This window comes from Ascaphus truei, chromosome 1 (genome assembly GCF_040206685.1).
Source record: "Ascaphus truei isolate aAscTru1 chromosome 1, aAscTru1.hap1, whole genome shotgun sequence".
In the NCBI taxonomy this organism is placed as follows: domain Eukaryota; kingdom Metazoa; phylum Chordata; class Amphibia; order Anura; family Ascaphidae; genus Ascaphus; species Ascaphus truei.
Window position 1 is genome coordinate 189,484,442 of NC_134483.1, and position 17,416 is coordinate 189,501,857.

Genomic DNA, 17,416 nt, shown 5'->3' on the forward strand with positions numbered 1-17,416 from the left:
GTTCTCCTCACTAGAACATTTAAAAACTTTAACCCACAACAGTTTCTGGATGACCTTACCAACTGCCCATGGCACAGAATCGATTTAATTCCCGACCCCGATTCTGCGCTCGACTATTTCCAATCCGAGTTCTTAAAACTCTGCGATACCCATGCTCCACTACGCAAAATAAGGGTACGGGGGGCCCACCTTCCATGGGTTACACCTGACCTTATAGCACTCTACCAGTTCAGGGATGCCTTGTGGAAAAGCTACAAAGTAACTGTCAATACCATGGATCTCAATCACTACAGATGCATGCGGAACATGTGCACAAGGCAAACAAGGCATGCAAAAGCACAATATTACGCTGACAATCTCCACCAAAATACATCAAACCCAGCTAACTTCTGGAAGGTTATCAACAATATATTCCAGCCTCCTAACCATCAACAACCAAGTAATATCACTAAGGGGGATATTATTCTGACAAACCCCACTGACATTGCAAATGCATTCAATGATTACTTTGTGGGGTGTGCCACTAACTTATTAGCGAAACGCAGCACAAACCCCAAACATGAATCTCATCCTGGGAGTATCCCTACAGTCCCACCCCCTCCCAACACTGCCCACAATTTTCATTTTAGCTCAGTATCTGAAGAGGAGATTACACAAGCGCTCCTCAAACTAAAACTAAGCAGCCAATGTGGACCCGACTTACTACAATCTAGGTTCCTACAACTTGGTGCCCCAGCCATTGCCAAACCAATTGCGTCCATAGTCAACTCTATCCTGTCTGCAGGCCATATCCCTAAGACCTGGAAAACTGCCAGAGTTGTCCAAATCTTCAAAAGTGGGGACAAAAACACTGTCTCAAACTACAGGCCAATCTCACTTCTTCCAATTCTATCCAAAGTAATGGAAAAATGTGTCCACTCCCAATTAAGCGATTTCTACACCAAGACAAATTTCCCTAGCCAATTCCAGTCTGGGTTTCGTCCCAAACACTCCACCGTAACTACCCTGCTAAAAGTTTGCAATGAAATCCAGTGTGGAATGGAACGGGGACAACTCACTGGTGCAGTATTCCTAGATTTTGCAAAGGCTTTTGACACAGTTGATCATGTTATCCTGCTTAACAAACTCCAGAGCTCTGGAATAAGGAAACATGCTTTAAACTGGTTTCAGTCCTGCCTATCAGGAAGATCCCAACATGTGTCCATCTCAGGCTCTAACTCCAACCCCCTGGATATCACCTGTGGTGTCCCGCAAGGCTCTGTTCTGGGGCCCCTACTTTTCTCAGTGTTCATTAATGATCTTCCCACAGCTTGTAAGGAAGCCTCAATACACATGTATGCAGATGACACAATCCTATATGCACACATCCATAGCCTCTCTGACCTTCAACACATACTTCAGTCTGACTTTTTGAGACTCGAAAACTGGATTTCCAAAAACAAACTGTTTTTAAACACTGACAAGACTGTAACAATGGTATTTGGGACCAAGACTAAATTTGTAAAGATTCCAGTGACTGAGCTCCTGATTAGAACAAACGCTAACACCACCCTAACACCTGTCACTAGTTTTAAATACCTGGGCTTATGGTTTGACTCCCACTTAACATTCTGGATGCACATTGATACCCTGACATCCAAGACCTATGCCAAACTAGGGGTACTTTACAGGAACAAATCCTCCCTAAGTCTCCTGGTCAGAAAGCGTATTGCACAGCAGATGGTAATGCCAATTATTGACTATGGAGACATAGTATATGGCTCGGCTCCTCAAACCCACCTTAGCAAACTTGACACCCTCTACAATTCAATTTGTCGTTTTGTTCTCCAATGCAACTATAACACACATCACTGCGAAATTCACAAAGAGCTAGATTGGTCATCACTAGAGTCTAGGCGCAAAGTTCACCTTTCCTGTCTCACCCTTAAATACTTTCTGGGCAAGCTACCCAGCTACCTGAACAAGCTCCTCACCCCTACCAAATACAGCACCTATCACCTGAGATCAGACTCCAAAAGACAATTCATGGTCCCAAGGCTCAACAAAGTATCCGGACGTTCCTCCTTCTCCTTCCGTGCACCCCAAAACTGGAACAACCTACCAGAGACTCTCATATCCACCACCATCTTAAGTTCTTTCAAATCTAAGGCTGTCTCACACTTTAATCTGGTCTGTAACTGTTTCATACGCTCATAATATATATTTTCTTTAACTGTGCACGCAATGTCTCTGTATATAATGTATACCTTGTTCATTTATGTAACTGTACTTGTAACCATGTACAATATTATTTGTTTTACTCTGTGCCCAGGACGTACTTGAAACCGAGAGGTAACTCTCAATGTATTACTTCCTGGTAAAATATTTTATAAATAAATAAATAAATAAAATAAATAATGTTTTTTTCACCATGTCTGTTGCTTTAAAATCTATGTGATTAAAAAGTGTCTGAGATTGTTCTAGCATGGGTTTAAAATAAACCAATTTTAGCAAATATGGTAATTCCTGTATTTTTTTGTAACAGGTTGCTTGAATAATCTGAAAGAACTCAATGTTAGTTTTAACAATCTAAACAGCATACCACCTGAATTGGGAAACTGTGCAAATCTTGAAAAATTGGATTTATCTGGGAACTTAGAACTCGTGGAGCTGCCATTTGAGGTAGGAAATGTACCTTTTTTTAATAGAAAATTGAAAAAGAAATAAAATATGAATGGTATCTGTCGTGTGGGTGTAATATATATATATATATATATATATATAATATGATGATTTATATATTTTTGATTTTAGAATAAATGCATCAGGATGGGGTAGCGGTACTACTACCTGTTGGAAATTCTACTCCATGTTTCATATTCATAAGCCCCAATAGATTTACATTCAGCAATAAAAAGCAATGATGGATATAACTAAAACTTATTATATCTATAAATCTTCCTATGAGAAAATATAGTTCCCCAATCATTAGTTAAGCTCTCACAGTGATTACTGCAACTGCTATTGTACTCTAATCCCTTCCGTACTTTAACGCAAAAGCGGACTCAGCACCTGGGGGCCATTTATTTAAGTAGTCCCATTTGCAATACTGATGTAAAGAAACAGCACATAAATATTGAAGAAAAATGGTTCAATTGAAAGCTAAATCTGGTGGTGTTTTTTCGTCTAATATTGTCAACATTTTTGAAACCCTGAGACTCGTACATTTTTCCGGTATTTATTGTGTGGGGGAAACTGCAGTAGCCGTCAAAATCATTTTTGTGGACTAGCCAGTAGGGGCATTTGGTTGCATTACTTTTTTGTATTTATATTTTCTCTAATTGATGTGAACTCTAGGAGCTAAAAAAAAAACAGATCTCCCTTTCTCCAAAGTATGAAATACTGGTTTTGAAAGAATATAGTCTAGCCCAGACAGCACCACTCAATAGGAAATATATTTGACAAAAAATATTTAGTATAACCATCAGTGCTCAAAGACAACTGGAATCCCTAATTCTGTAATTCCTTACAGTTTGTGTCTATAAAAAAAATCCTTTGTGTTGAGTACCATGCACTATATTGTAATTGCGAAGCGTTTGAGTCCCATTGCGAGAAAAGCGCTATCTGAAATAAAATTTATTATGAAATAAAGTTATTATAATTCCTGATCAACAATAAAAACAAGAACAAATGGCCTCAGCACTCACTACAAAGAATAAATAATATTGGACTACAATATAACCCAAATGAGAATAGAAAAGTGTCAGTAAAAGATTATTTTATTACTACAAGCATAAAAATGTCCTTTTTTGGCACACATATTTTCCTGCCTCTTTCTACATTCCCTACAGTGGTGGATAAGTGTTATTTATTTATTGATGTACTTTGTGTAGCATTGTGCAGACTCTCAGTTGCAATTTTTACATTGGACTATCTTGTTTCTCTGTACTATCCACTGTAATTTTTATGCTTTTACCATTAAAATAATCTTTGACTGATACTTTTCTATTCTCATTTGGGTTCAATGGCAGTCCCATATCATTTATTCTTTGTTCGTGTACTAAGGACATCTGTTCTGGCTGCGGGTACAGGAAGAGCTCACCTCATATGCATTAAGTTTTTGCCATAGCATTTTATTTTGACCCAAAATTGCTCCAGTACTTACAATGAAATTAGCTGCCGTATAAAAAGTTGAACACGTTAAAGAATAAGGAATGAAGGAAACAATATAAGTGCCATATTTACTATATGGTGAATTTAAATGAGCAGTGAGGTACTTTACTAACTGTCATTTACTAAATTGGGCCTTAGAAGTGATAACTTAAAAGTGTAAAAGGGCACAATTTAACCTCTTAAGGGTAGCATGTTTAAGAGTATGGGCCTTCGCATCAACATTTCACCTTCAGAGTTAAGATTATGAGAGCAGGGGTTTATTCTATATGCCAGGCCCCTGTACACAAAGTTCTGTTAGCCTTTTTAATGTACTGTAATGTTATCGAAAATTAACATTACGTTAATCCTAACCTAACGTATTTCCATTGAAACAACGTATCAATATATTTCTACTAATGTTAGGCTTATTTATATGCAAATCAGATGCTATGATAATAATAACAATAATAATAATTTATTAACCTAACACCGCAGATGCACGAAACTTCATTAATGTTAACGCAGGAAAATAAAGTTAAGGTAAATAGGTCACACCAAAACATGCCACTATTCCCAGCCAGACCATGATTATCTGTACGTTATTTCATAGAATTCCCTATAAAGACAAATACATGTTAAAGTAAAAAGTGGTACCCTAATGTATTCTTTTAGTTTGGCACTTAGCACTTTCTATTTAAACAGTTATACGTGTCAGACTAAGCTATATATGTAACGGTCTTTCCTCCACCCTCTGGGAGATTCAGCCATTACTGGCCGTGTGGTGCATGATACCTGCTGGTAAACGGAGGGCTGAGCTGTCCACTGATGGTAGTGGGGACAAAGGACCAGGTTTCTGGGGTACATTACCCACATGGTTCTCTAGCAGTGCAGCGCCTCCATCTGCTGTAGGCTTCAGATAGGTGAAGATGATCTCCTACAGTAGAACTATCACTACACCCCCAGCAAGATCACACACTAGGTGGGAGTATAACAACAAGAACAGTTTATTCTCTCTTTACTAGGGCTTACTGCCAGGAGTTGGGCAGGTTTGTAGCCATAGGTGGCATGGCTACATCCTCCCTCTGGTGGAATCCCAACGACACCGTTTGGGCCTTAAATTTTCGTTTACCATCCTTAAAGGTAACCTGAACATAGCAGAGAAACATTTCACACAATGATTATCACATATGATATGCATGATAAAATTTTCTGAGACGACAGAACATTACAGCTTCATTTGAATACAACCATCAAATGGCTGCTTTCCCAGAAACATGGGTCCCTCCCAACATGGAGAACCTCATCAGTAATAGTGTTCTGGGTCTTGTATACAAACTAGAGCTCCTGAATCATCAGGCACCATGATAGAGAACACCCTCTTAGGGTGCCGTTCAGAAACGTACTCTACCCGGTCCATGTATACTGACCTCCCTACTTTCCAGACCAAGTAGGCTACCCTTTCCTCCACATTATGAAAGGTGCTCCTACTGTGTTCTATCGTATAGGCCATAACACTCTCTATCAGCCACATCTCCCGATTCTCGTCAATCTCCCTCATCAACGGTTACGGGACATAAGGATACTCGAACCCGTGTGAATGTCGATACTTTTGTACTACATGCCGCTCAGCTATGACTGAGCCACTAATTGAGCCTGCTGTGCTGAAGTAGGGATACCTGAAAACCTGGCCGATAGGGGCCCCTGAGGACTGGAGTTGTGCAGGCCTGATCTAGAGGAAGGCAAACACGAAACCCCAGTGAAATATCATCCAATGATATCTCCTAAAGTGAAAAATAAATTTCTTCCTAACTCCCAGAATTGGCAATCAGATTAGTCCTTGGATCAAAATCCGTCCCATGCTTACTTATTTGGTATATCCCTGTAAACCGTCCCTTTCTAAAAAAGACATTCAACCTTTTTTTTAATAAATCGATTGTATCTGCAAACACAGTCTCCATGGGTAATGAATTCCATATTTTAACTGCCCTTGCTGTAAAGAACCCTTTATTTTGTTGCTGGTGAAATCTCCTTTCCTCCAACCGTAAGGGATGACCCTGAGTCCTTTATACTGCCCTTGGGATGAATAGTTCTTTTCAAAGCTCCTTGTACTGTCCCTGAATATATTTGAACATAGTTATCATATCCCCTCTTTGACGCCTCTTTTCTAATGTACTGTAAATAAATGTAATTTAGCTAGCATCTCCTCATAAATTAGATTGTCCATCGCCTTTATTAATTTGGTGGCTCTTCTCTGCACACTCTCTAGTTCCTTAATGTCTTTTCTAAGGAGTGTGCCCAAAATTATACTCCATATTCAAGGTGTGGTCTTACTAATGCTTTATAGAAGGGCAAAATGATATTTACTTCCTATCCATCCATTGCCCGTTTAATGCAATATAAGATCGTATTTGCCTTTGCAGCTACTGTATGACTTTGGGCACTATTGTTAAGCCTGCTGTCTACAAGCACTCCTAAATCCTTCTCCATCAAGGATTCCCCTAATTTATCCCCATTTAATTTGTAAGTCGCCTGTTTATTCTTGCATCCCAAATGCATAACCTTACATGTATCTGTATAAAAACTCATCTGCCATTTACCTGCCAAGGTTTCCAGTCTCTCCAAGTCCTTCTGGAGAGAAATTACATCCGGCTCTGATTCTACTACCTTACACAATTTAGTGTCATCAGCAAAGATGGAGACTTATCTCTCTGTGCAAACCTCAAGGTCATTAATAAACAAATTAAAAAGCAGGGATCCCAGTACCGTTCCCTGAGGTACTCCACTCGCAACTTTAGCCCAACCTGAAAAAGTTCAATTTATGACAACTCTCTGATGTCTATCTTTCAACCAGTTTTCAATCCAGGTGCATATATTTTTAGTGAGTCCAATTTGCTTTATTTTGTACACTAACCTCGTGTGGAACTGTATCAAAAGCCTTTGCAAAATCTAAGTAGACCACATCAACTGCATTACCCTGGTCTAAATTCCTACTTACCTTCTCAAAGAAACAAATAAGGTAATAAATCCATGCTGACTATTACTAATAATTTTGTTTTCCATTAGGTATTCCTGAATATTATCCCGTATTAAACCTTCAATTAGCTTCCCCACTATTGAAATCAGACTTACAGGTCTGTAATTCCCTGGTTGTGAGCTAGCTCCCTTTTTACATATAGGCACCACATCTGCTTTACGCCAATCTTGTGATGCTGAGCCTGTGGAAATTGAGTCCTTGCGTATTAAATGTAATGGTTTGGCTATTACTGAACTTACCTCCTTAAGAACTCTTGGATCTTTGCATTTGGGGCAAGGTGCCTTATGTACTTAAATTTTATCAGGCTACCTATAAACTTCTTCCTCAATTAACCAATTGTTCATTAATATAGCGGTTGTGGCTTCCTCCTGCGGTACTACTATTGTCATTGATCCTTCCCTGGTAAACACAGAGGCAAAGAATTTGTTTAATACAGCTCAACTCCGTTATAACGAGATCAGTTACAACGCGAATCCGCTTATAACGTGATGCAAACGTGGCTCCCAATTTTTCGTATTTAGGAATATTTTACAACATGATTATTGGTATCTTAAATACTTTATTGTACAATGCATACAATTGTACATTATTTCTAACACTAACCGCTTATAACGCGATGTGATTCTTTGGACCCCAAGCACAGCGTTATAATGTGGTTGAGCTGTACCTCTACTTTTCCTTGTCTCCAATAATCTGCCTGCCCATCTCACACTACTGTAAAAGGGTCCTATATTTTCTTTTCTCATTTTTTTGTTATTAAGGTACTGAAATAACTTTTTATGTTTGATCTTACTTTCTATTGCAATACTTTTTTCATTATCCATTTTTGCTAATTTGATTGCCCTTTTGCAATTTTTGTTACATTCCTTATAATTCTGATATGATGTCTCCATCCCTTCTGACTTCAAAAATCTAAAAGCCTGCATCTTCTTTTCCATTTCCATACATTCTCTAAATGTATTAAAAAACAGAGAAACATAAGACAGAATAAGATATGAAACCAGTGTCATAAGTATCCTTCTTATTTTGTTATGTATTAATATTAAGAGTTATTTGAGTCATGTCATTTCATTTATGTTAGGACCATACAGATCAGTCTGTTACTGTTAACTGACTAGGTTTAATTTATACTATTTATCTCTTCAAATTGTATGGTATACATATTCAAATGAATCTTAATTGATATAGCTGAACCAATCTCAGGCAATCACATTATGTTGCTGTATCTAGAATATTTTCTGCTATTTAAGGGAGCTTTGTACTCCTCTTTTCATACTCTTGATGAAGTCACATGGATGGTGATGAAATGTGTTGGGACACGTGAGACGCCATCATGCTACTGGTGACTGGTGACCTCAGAAGAACTTTACCACCGCATTATTCCTTGTGGGCACCAGTGAAAGATTTCCTTTTACAAGTGTAACAGGGTATGTCCAGCCATACCTGTTTCTCCCCACATAGTGTATCTGCTGTGTAAGCCCTGTTAAGATCCAGGCATTAGCAGGCTAATCTGTGGGCCAATGACCCCCCTTCCTGCTTTCCCAGAAAGTGAAGGAAGGTAGGTGGTGTCTCATGGCCTGTGTACAGCCCCTTGTAGGTGGGTACAGTCCATGAGCCCGCCCCTTCCATACGTTTCTAAGGGGAGTAGGCTAAAGTTAGAGGAGTCTTCCTCTCCACCTTGGAGACAGAAGATGTGCAGTCTTCCTCTCCACCTTGGAGAGAGAGGATTCAGGAGTATGTCCCTCCTGATCCCTGGCAAGGGTGAAGGAGGATGAAGTGATGGTGGGAACTGTGAGTCTTCCCCATTGCGGGGTAAGCTTGTGCTCTTGGCTGGCTAGTTAAGATCACCTGGAGCAGTGGAAGTAAAGCACCGTCCAGAAGTCCTGGGGCGTATGCAGAAGAGTATGCTGATAAGCTGACTGATGCTGAATAAAGATCCTGCAATTATACCTCAGCCTAAGGTGTCAGTTCCTGGGCTTTTTTCCACATAGCTCCAACACATTTCCTAATTTCAGGAAGACTTTTAGTCCTTCTTGGTCTTTTAACATCCCTTGCAATCTAGTCGTGTAGAACCTTTGTCCAATGATGGTAATTTCTTCACCCATGTGGTGATATCACAGACATTGATTTGCTTCCAAACCCATACATTATTTTCCCAATATTTTCTGGTAACACCCAGTATACATCTCTTCATACATATACTTCTTCGAATTGTTGAGAACTTCTGAATTATCTTTTGCATTTGGGTCCAAGCTTCATATTCATTTGCAAATACATGTAGAATATAATGACCAACAAATTTGCTCTTGAGGCATAGTGGAAGGTTCAATAAAAAAATTGTTATGTTACTTTCAAATGTTTTCCATCCCATATTCATTATTATATATTCATTAATTTGAAAGGTTTCCATCATTTTTAACTTGCTGGCAAAGGTAGACAACATTTTACACAACTTCTAGTTCTATTCTATTTATCTTGATATTTGTAGAGTTAACATATTGGTTGAACATAACTTTGGTCTTGCAGAGATTAATATAAAGCTCACTGTATTACTTATTTCAGTAACTTCTCTCATTTTTGTTAAAGGGCATCTGCACTTGTGATAAAAATAAGAATGTAATCTGCAAATCATAGGTGACTCAAATATTATAATTGATTTTGATTATTTTTTCTTCTCAATTCTATGTCATGAGCAATTTTTCAAGTGTTGCTGTGAAAAGCTTTAGTAACATGGTGTTACAAATTTGTCATCCTTATCTTGCTTGTGTTTTCCTGTAATCTAATGGTTGATGTGGCATTCTCGCAAAGGTTCCTTATAATGTTAATGTACACTTCTTTGACAATTTGTCTTCTGAATGTATTTAAAAGATTTCAGGTGTAGACAGAATCAAATGTTTTTCATAATTTGTTAATCCTAACAATAGTTGTAGATTGTATTTATTGGGAAATATGGATGTGGTTCATTGTGTTGTATTCACTGCAAAATCCTGCTCATTCTCTAGGATATATACAGTTAGGTCCGGAAATAATTGGACACTGACACAATTTTCATAATTTTGGCTCTGTACGCCACCACAATGGATTTTAAATGAAACAACCGAGATGCAATAGAAGTGCAGACTTTCAGCTTTAATTCAAGGGGTTGAACAAAAATATTGTATGAAACGTTTAGGAATTGCAACATTTTCATACACAGTCTCCTTATTTCAGGAGCTCAAATATAATTGGACAAATTAATACAATCCTAAATAAAATGTTCATGTTTAATACTTTGTCGAGAATCCTTTGCAGGCAATGACTGCTTGAAGTCTGGAACTCGTAGACATCACCAAACGCTGGGTTTCCTCCTTTGTGATGCTTGGCCATTCCTTTACTGCAGCTGTCTTCAGTTGTTGTTTGTTCGTGGGTCTTTCTGACTTAAGTTTTGTCTTCAGCAAGTGAAATGCATGCTCGATTGGGTTGAGATCAGGTGATTAACTCAGCCATTGCAGAATATTCCACTTCTTTGCCTTAAAAAAACTCCTGGGTTGCTTTCGCAGTATGTTTTGGGTCATTGTCCATCTGTAAAGTGAAGCGCCGTCCAATCATCTTCACTGAATTTGGCTGAATCTGAGCAGACAATATATCCCTATACACTTCAGAATTAATCCGGCTGCTTCTGTCTTCTGTCACATCATCAATAAACACTAGTGACCCAGTGCCATTGTAAGCCATGAATGCCCACGCCATCACACTGCATTCATTGTGTTTTACAGATGATGTGGTATGCTTTTGCTCATGAGCCGTTCCAAGCCTTCTCCATACTTTTTTTCTTACCATCATTCTGGTACAGGTTGATCTTAGTTTCATCTGTCCAAATAATGCGGTTCCAGAACTGGGCTGGCTTTTTAGATATTGTTTGGCAAAGTCTAATCTGGCCTTTCTATTCTTGAGACTTATGAATGGTTTGCACCTTGTGGTGAACCCTCTGTATTTGCTCTCGTGAAGTCTTCTCTTTATGGTAGACTTGGATAATTATATGCCTACCTCCTGGATAGTGTTCTTCACTTGGCTGGATGTTGTGAAGGGGTTTTTCTTTACCATGGAAAGGATCCTACGATCATCCACCACTGTTGTCTTCCGTGGACGTCCAGCCCTTTTTGTGTTGCAGAGCTCACTTGTGCGTTCTTTTGTTTCTCATAATGTACCAAACTGTTGATTTGGCCACTCCTAATGTTCCTGCAATCTCTCTGGTGGATTTTCTTTTTTTTTCCAGCCTAAGGATGCCCTGTTTCACTTGCATTGAGAGCTCCTTTGACCGCATGTTGTGGGTTCACAGCAACAGCTTCTGGAATCAACTCCAGACCTTTTACCTGCTTAATTGATAATAAAATAACAAAGGAATAGCCCACACCTGTCCAGGAAACAGCTTTGAGTCAATTGTCCAATTACCTTTGGTCCCTTGAAAAAGAGGGGGCTACATATTAAAGAGATGTAATTCCTAAACCCTAAAGCTGATAGACTGCACTTTAAGCCCATATTCATTATTTAACTGTAAATTGAATTTATTTTGGTACACAGCCGAAATAACAAAACTTGTATCAGTGTCCAATTATTTCCGGACCTAACTGTATATATATATATATATTATATATATATATATATATATATATATATATATATATATATAAACACACAAAAAAGACAGAAATCCCAATGAAAAGCACTCAGATCACGAAAAATATAATTTAAATGCAAAAGGATTATTAATCATGGACAGAAAAACACATACAACATACTAAAAATAACATACATCTAAAAAACAATACCAGACGGGGAAAACACAGTCAACTCAAATCCCACAAAATTGCTAATTGTACCAAAAAAAAACCACCAAACAGGATGCCCAGATGGCAAAAAAAAGGGGGGGGGGGCAGAGGAGGATGATCTATACACACACAGAGGGAATCAGAGGATCCCACTGGGTATGATGACCGGCCGGTCCTAAATTGAATCCTAAAAGGGGCAACAGGTATGACAATTCATGAATTGCTGTGTGAGCAGTTAATTAGTTACGCCTAATTAGAGGGAGAGCACATGTTTGCACATATTTATAGTGCTTTGATTACCCTCTGGGTGACTATGTCTGCCCTCACTTGAGAATCTATTTGTTTGATCAATATCATAATTGCTTTGTACAACTTTGTATTCATATGTGACATTTCTGATTCTCATGCATGCCTGCATATCAGGTTTTCTTATATGTATATTACAATTCATGAATTGTCATACCTGTTGCCCCTTTTAGGATTCAATTTAGGACCGGCCGGTCATCATACCCAGTGGGATCCTCTGATTCCCTCTGTGTGTGTATAGATCATCCTCCTCTGCCCCCCCCCCCCTTTTTTTTGCCATCTGGGCATCCTGTTTGATGGTTTTTTTTGTACAATTAGAAATTTTGTGGGATTTGAGTTGACTGTGTTTTCCCCGTCTGGTATTGTTTTTTAGATGTATGTTATTTTTAGTATGTTGTATGTGTTTTTCTGTCCATGATTAATAAACCCTTTTGCATTTAAAAGATATTTTTCATGATCTGAGTGCTTGTCATTGGGATTTCTGTCTTTTTTGTGTGTTTATATTAATTTTTCCCATAGCACCGCCATCTGCCTTTATTTTGGCGTATTTTGGGCTTTTGATCAGTAGTGACTCTCTGAGGTTTTTTGATGCGGTTATACCTGTGTGTCTATATATATATATATATGCAAATATAACTGTATGCTCATCTGCATGTCTTAGGCAGGTCTGCAACCCCGCCTTTCCCCATTATCACCCAGCATTAAGCACTTCCACTGCAGCAAGGGATTCTGGGAAATGACATGCAAATGAGCACACAGTGTCACTTTTTGCCTCAATAACCATTTTTAACATGGTGCCCTATAGGCTTAAGCTTGCTGCATGGTCACAGCTTTGAGCACAGCCAGGGTTAAGGTGCATACCCAGAAAACCAAAATGGTTATTAAGGCAAAAAGTGACACTGTGTGCTCATTTGCATGTCATTTCCCAGAATCCCTTGCTGCAGTGGAAGTGCTGTATGCTGGGTGATAATGGGGAAAGGCGGGGTTGCAGACCTGCCTAAGACATGCAGATGAGCATACAGTTATATTTGCATATTTGCTTTCCTGTGGAGGGTTTTTGTCACTTTTTTTACTCACCATAACTTAACTCAGTATTATGGTTTTTATATATATATATATATATATATATATATATATATATATATTTATATATATAAAATCACCGTTTGTACTTTTTGTTAATTGATAATTTAAATGTTTAATGTATAATGCTTTATGCTACAAACATATATTTTTCCTGCATCTTTTGTGAACAAAAAGAAGACATCTCATTACCATCTAAAAAACTAGAGCATAATGGTAGGGATTATCAGAGCTATGCTCTGTCTCTGTAATTGGATTGACAACATTTATTTTTATGATGAAACATGTCTAGTGTTTCTGCTTATCTTAAATCATAGTACACAATCTTTACTGAAGGTAATCAAATAGTTATGCTTAAGAACTATGGGAATAGATACTGTGGGTCATACACATGTTCTTGCTTCCTCATATTTCTTCCCAGCCTCGAGCTAGCATTTGATGATGGATTTCCACATTAGATTATTCTGTTGTTAACATAACAATTACACATTTACTCATTCATTCAGGTGCCAATAATGGTTTTCAAGGTTTTTCCTTTTCCTTATATTCTGTATATTTTGCAAGTCTATTTAAGTTGGTAAAAATGCCCAATGTCGAATCTGTATCAAATCTTATTTTAGATTTCAGAGAGAAAACAGAGGAAAGTGTAAGTGGTCACACAGATTTGGCAACTTAATTCAAATCTGTATTTCAGTGGCAAAAGTGTATATTTCATATATTATTGAGTTAATAATAGAGTAGATATCTTTTTCAGTTGCAAAAAATTGGAAACAGGGTAGGAATCATCCTGTCATAAAATCATTCTTTCCTTTCTCTAGTTACCAATTTGATATTGTAAAACCCCTTTTCTTTCTTACTGTTCCTCAATAAAAATGTTACAAGCCTAAAATCCTAGACCTGCTCTACATCTCCCATAAAGATTGCTATCGAGAGAGGTAGAGATTGATGACTGGAAGTACAGTTCAGTCTCACAGTTCTGATGATCTCGTAAACCTTTATGATACCGTGAGAGACTGTTGACTGAATTACAGCCACACTTTCAATCTCTCCTTGAATCCCTTTTCCTGTTGATTAGCAATCTCCCATATTCATATACAAACTGCTATAAATTAAATTGTGCGCCATACTACATCTGCTGGTCAAAATGATATGTCATACTTTTAAAGATTTTTAAGGGGAAGTACTTAATAAGTTTCATTTAGTTATATAAACTATAGCACAATGTTCAGTGAACTTCTAACTTCTAATTTCTGCTTTTGCTACATTAAAGCAGTAATCCCCCAGAAGCCGATATGAGTTTAACTCATAGAATGTTAGTACAGTATCTTTCACCCTGAGTATGTCCTGCTTAAAAAAAAAAAATATATATATATATATATATATATATATATATATATATATATATATATATATATATTTTAAGCAGGACATACTCAGGGTGAAAAATACTGTACTAACATTCTATGAGTTAAACTCATATATATATAGAATAAACTTAACTTTGTTTACAAATCATACTTGCACCTGTGTTTTTTTAAGCATCTACTGTAGGTCTAAAGAGTTTACCTATATTTTAAACCAATTTTGTGAGATATGTATGTATTTATTTATTTTTAAAATGTTTTACCAGGAAGTAATACATTGAGAGTTACCTCTCGTTTTCAAGTATGTCCTGTATACTAATATACAGGGATATATATATATATATATATATATATATATATATATATATATATATATATATATATATATATATATATATATATATATATATTATTTTATAGAGAGGTCAATATAGATAAGTGTCTACTTTATTGCATACACAAAGAGAAAAGAAACCTAGTAGGTGAGCACTCAATCACAACAGAAGTGTTGTGGTAATATTAAAAATATTCTTTATTTCCATCAATGAATATAAAATAAATGGGTTTAAAATTAGATCAAACAGCATGGACTGTGACTGTAATCAGAATTACATTTCTGTAACAGCTATGTTGATTATGCATATGGGAGATATATGACAAATAATCAAAATCTCATACTGTAAATTAACAGCCTAATGTGATAGAGTAAGGGGCCAGTAATTAAACTGCTGTATAGAAAATGCCTCAGCAGCCAGTAGTATCAATTGTTGTAACTTAGGTAAATGTAGCTCAATGACTAAGAGCTACAATAGAGGAATGGAACTGCTACAATTGTATATTGAATGCAGATACACCTCAAAGTATAGAAAGATACAAAACCGGCAAGGTATGCAGTGTCCACATACTTGTGTGCACTGCCGAGCAGAGTGTCTCCCTTCGTGGGAGCACACAGCCACAGCACCGTCAGCAGGGATAAGGATACAATCACTGCTGCGGAAAGGTAAGTAAGCAGAGGCAGTAGTAAGTGTAAATAATTAGGGAGGCAATTAGTGCATACAGGAGGATGATGTCCATGTATATAGCTAGGTCGTATCCCTGTATATGGCAGCAAACATCGTAGCCCAAAAGTAAGTGCGTGGCTGTGCCGTTAAATAACCAAATAATGCAGCCAAACACCAGACAGTTCACAGCTGATGATAGAAGCGGATGGCTGATAAATGATCCCGTGAGTAGATCCGTGTGTGCACTATACAGCAAGGATGTATACAGAGGGAATAGATGATATAAGCATAAGTGGTATAAAAGGATCACCAGGTAAAGTGTTAATCGGGCACATCCAGAACCAACAGGGTGACTAACCTAATCAGGGCACAACACTATCTCTTGTATGCACTGTCCCCTACATCAGCATTGATCATAATATATCAATGCTGATGTGCTCGAGGACATGCCTAATTAATGACAGCAGAATAAAGTAGAGGTCCCTTATGTAGAGAGGTCCTGCGAAGCTCAATGGCTGCACACAGGATCGTTGTATGGTATAACAAAGCAGGGACTCCGTAACTTAGAATCAATATCGGTAAATGTTGCGGTCACAGTGATGGCGTTCCGCATGTGTGGGGGAGTATGGCCAACGCACGCGTTTCACGTAGGAACGCTTCTTCAGGGCGCGTTACTCACTTTATTGACCTGTTATTTAATACATTAATAACTATATAATACAGGCCATTTATGAATGTTATCATCTGTTCGATATTGGGTTTTTCAAAAAGTATCTACTAATGTATTAGTAATGATTTGGAGTAACTTTGAATTAGTGGCTATTATAGCGTTAGAACTATGTATGAATTTGCTTTCAAGCAATATCAGTTTGCTACATATACTGTACATTAATATACACTGAAGTTGTTTCAAATTAACTTCTTTAAAACAGGTGTTTTTTGCATCACAAAAAATTGCTGTATCAGTGTATAGCATTTTGTATATCTCACATCATATATGTTTGCTATGATAAATTTTTCAATTATAATTAGACCATTAACAGTCATAAACTATATGTTAACATGGTGTATTTGCATCAGGATCTATATCTCAGTGTGGTGTTGTTTTTAAGTTTAGTGTTAATTGATGTTTTTATTCTTTAGTGTTGGTTATGGGATATTGTTTAAACATTGTTTAAGCATTGATATCAGGTTATATCTTTTTGACAATAATTGAGCAGTCCCTTATCCATTCTCTTATTATTTACATATACACAGCTCCTTCATCCCATATAGTACATCCCCAACCTATGATTGCAAATATAGTTTATACATACCTCAGGTGTGGGGTTGTTCTGGTATCTTAGCACTGATTCGCCATGGGTCAGGGGTCATGGGTCAGGGGCACTGTGGGTATTTAGGATCGGTTTTTATTAATGTGAATTTACTCTTTGAAAAAGCGCAGACACCTGCGTGAAGCTTAAGAGGATCTTCTCTTGATGACTTTATGTGCCAATAAATCATTTTTGTACTATTAGACGGCAGTCCGGTTTTACATTTTTTCCTCAAGGCACCTGTACCATCTCACATCCCTACCTCTCTATTGATCTTCTTTCGGCAAGAGCCCGCCGACAGTTCACGAGGACCGACGGAATGGAGCGAGTAACCTTTATAGTTTATACTCACCACATCACGGACTTTCACTACAAT

At 37.5% G+C, this 17,416-nt stretch overlaps 1 protein-coding gene across 9 annotated transcripts in view; it reads left to right on the forward strand.

Moving 5' to 3' along the window:
* Positions 1-17,416, forward strand: part of LRRC2 (leucine rich repeat containing 2) — a 435,439-nt gene that overhangs the window by 261,223 nt on the left and 156,800 nt on the right. For all 9 annotated transcript variants that reach the window (XM_075599516.1, XM_075599535.1, XM_075599497.1 and 6 more), the window contains one exon: positions 2,525-2,661. In XM_075599516.1, the coding sequence (XP_075455631.1) occupies positions 2,525-2,661 (137 nt within the window). The remainder of the gene's footprint in view (positions 1-2,524; positions 2,662-17,416) is intronic.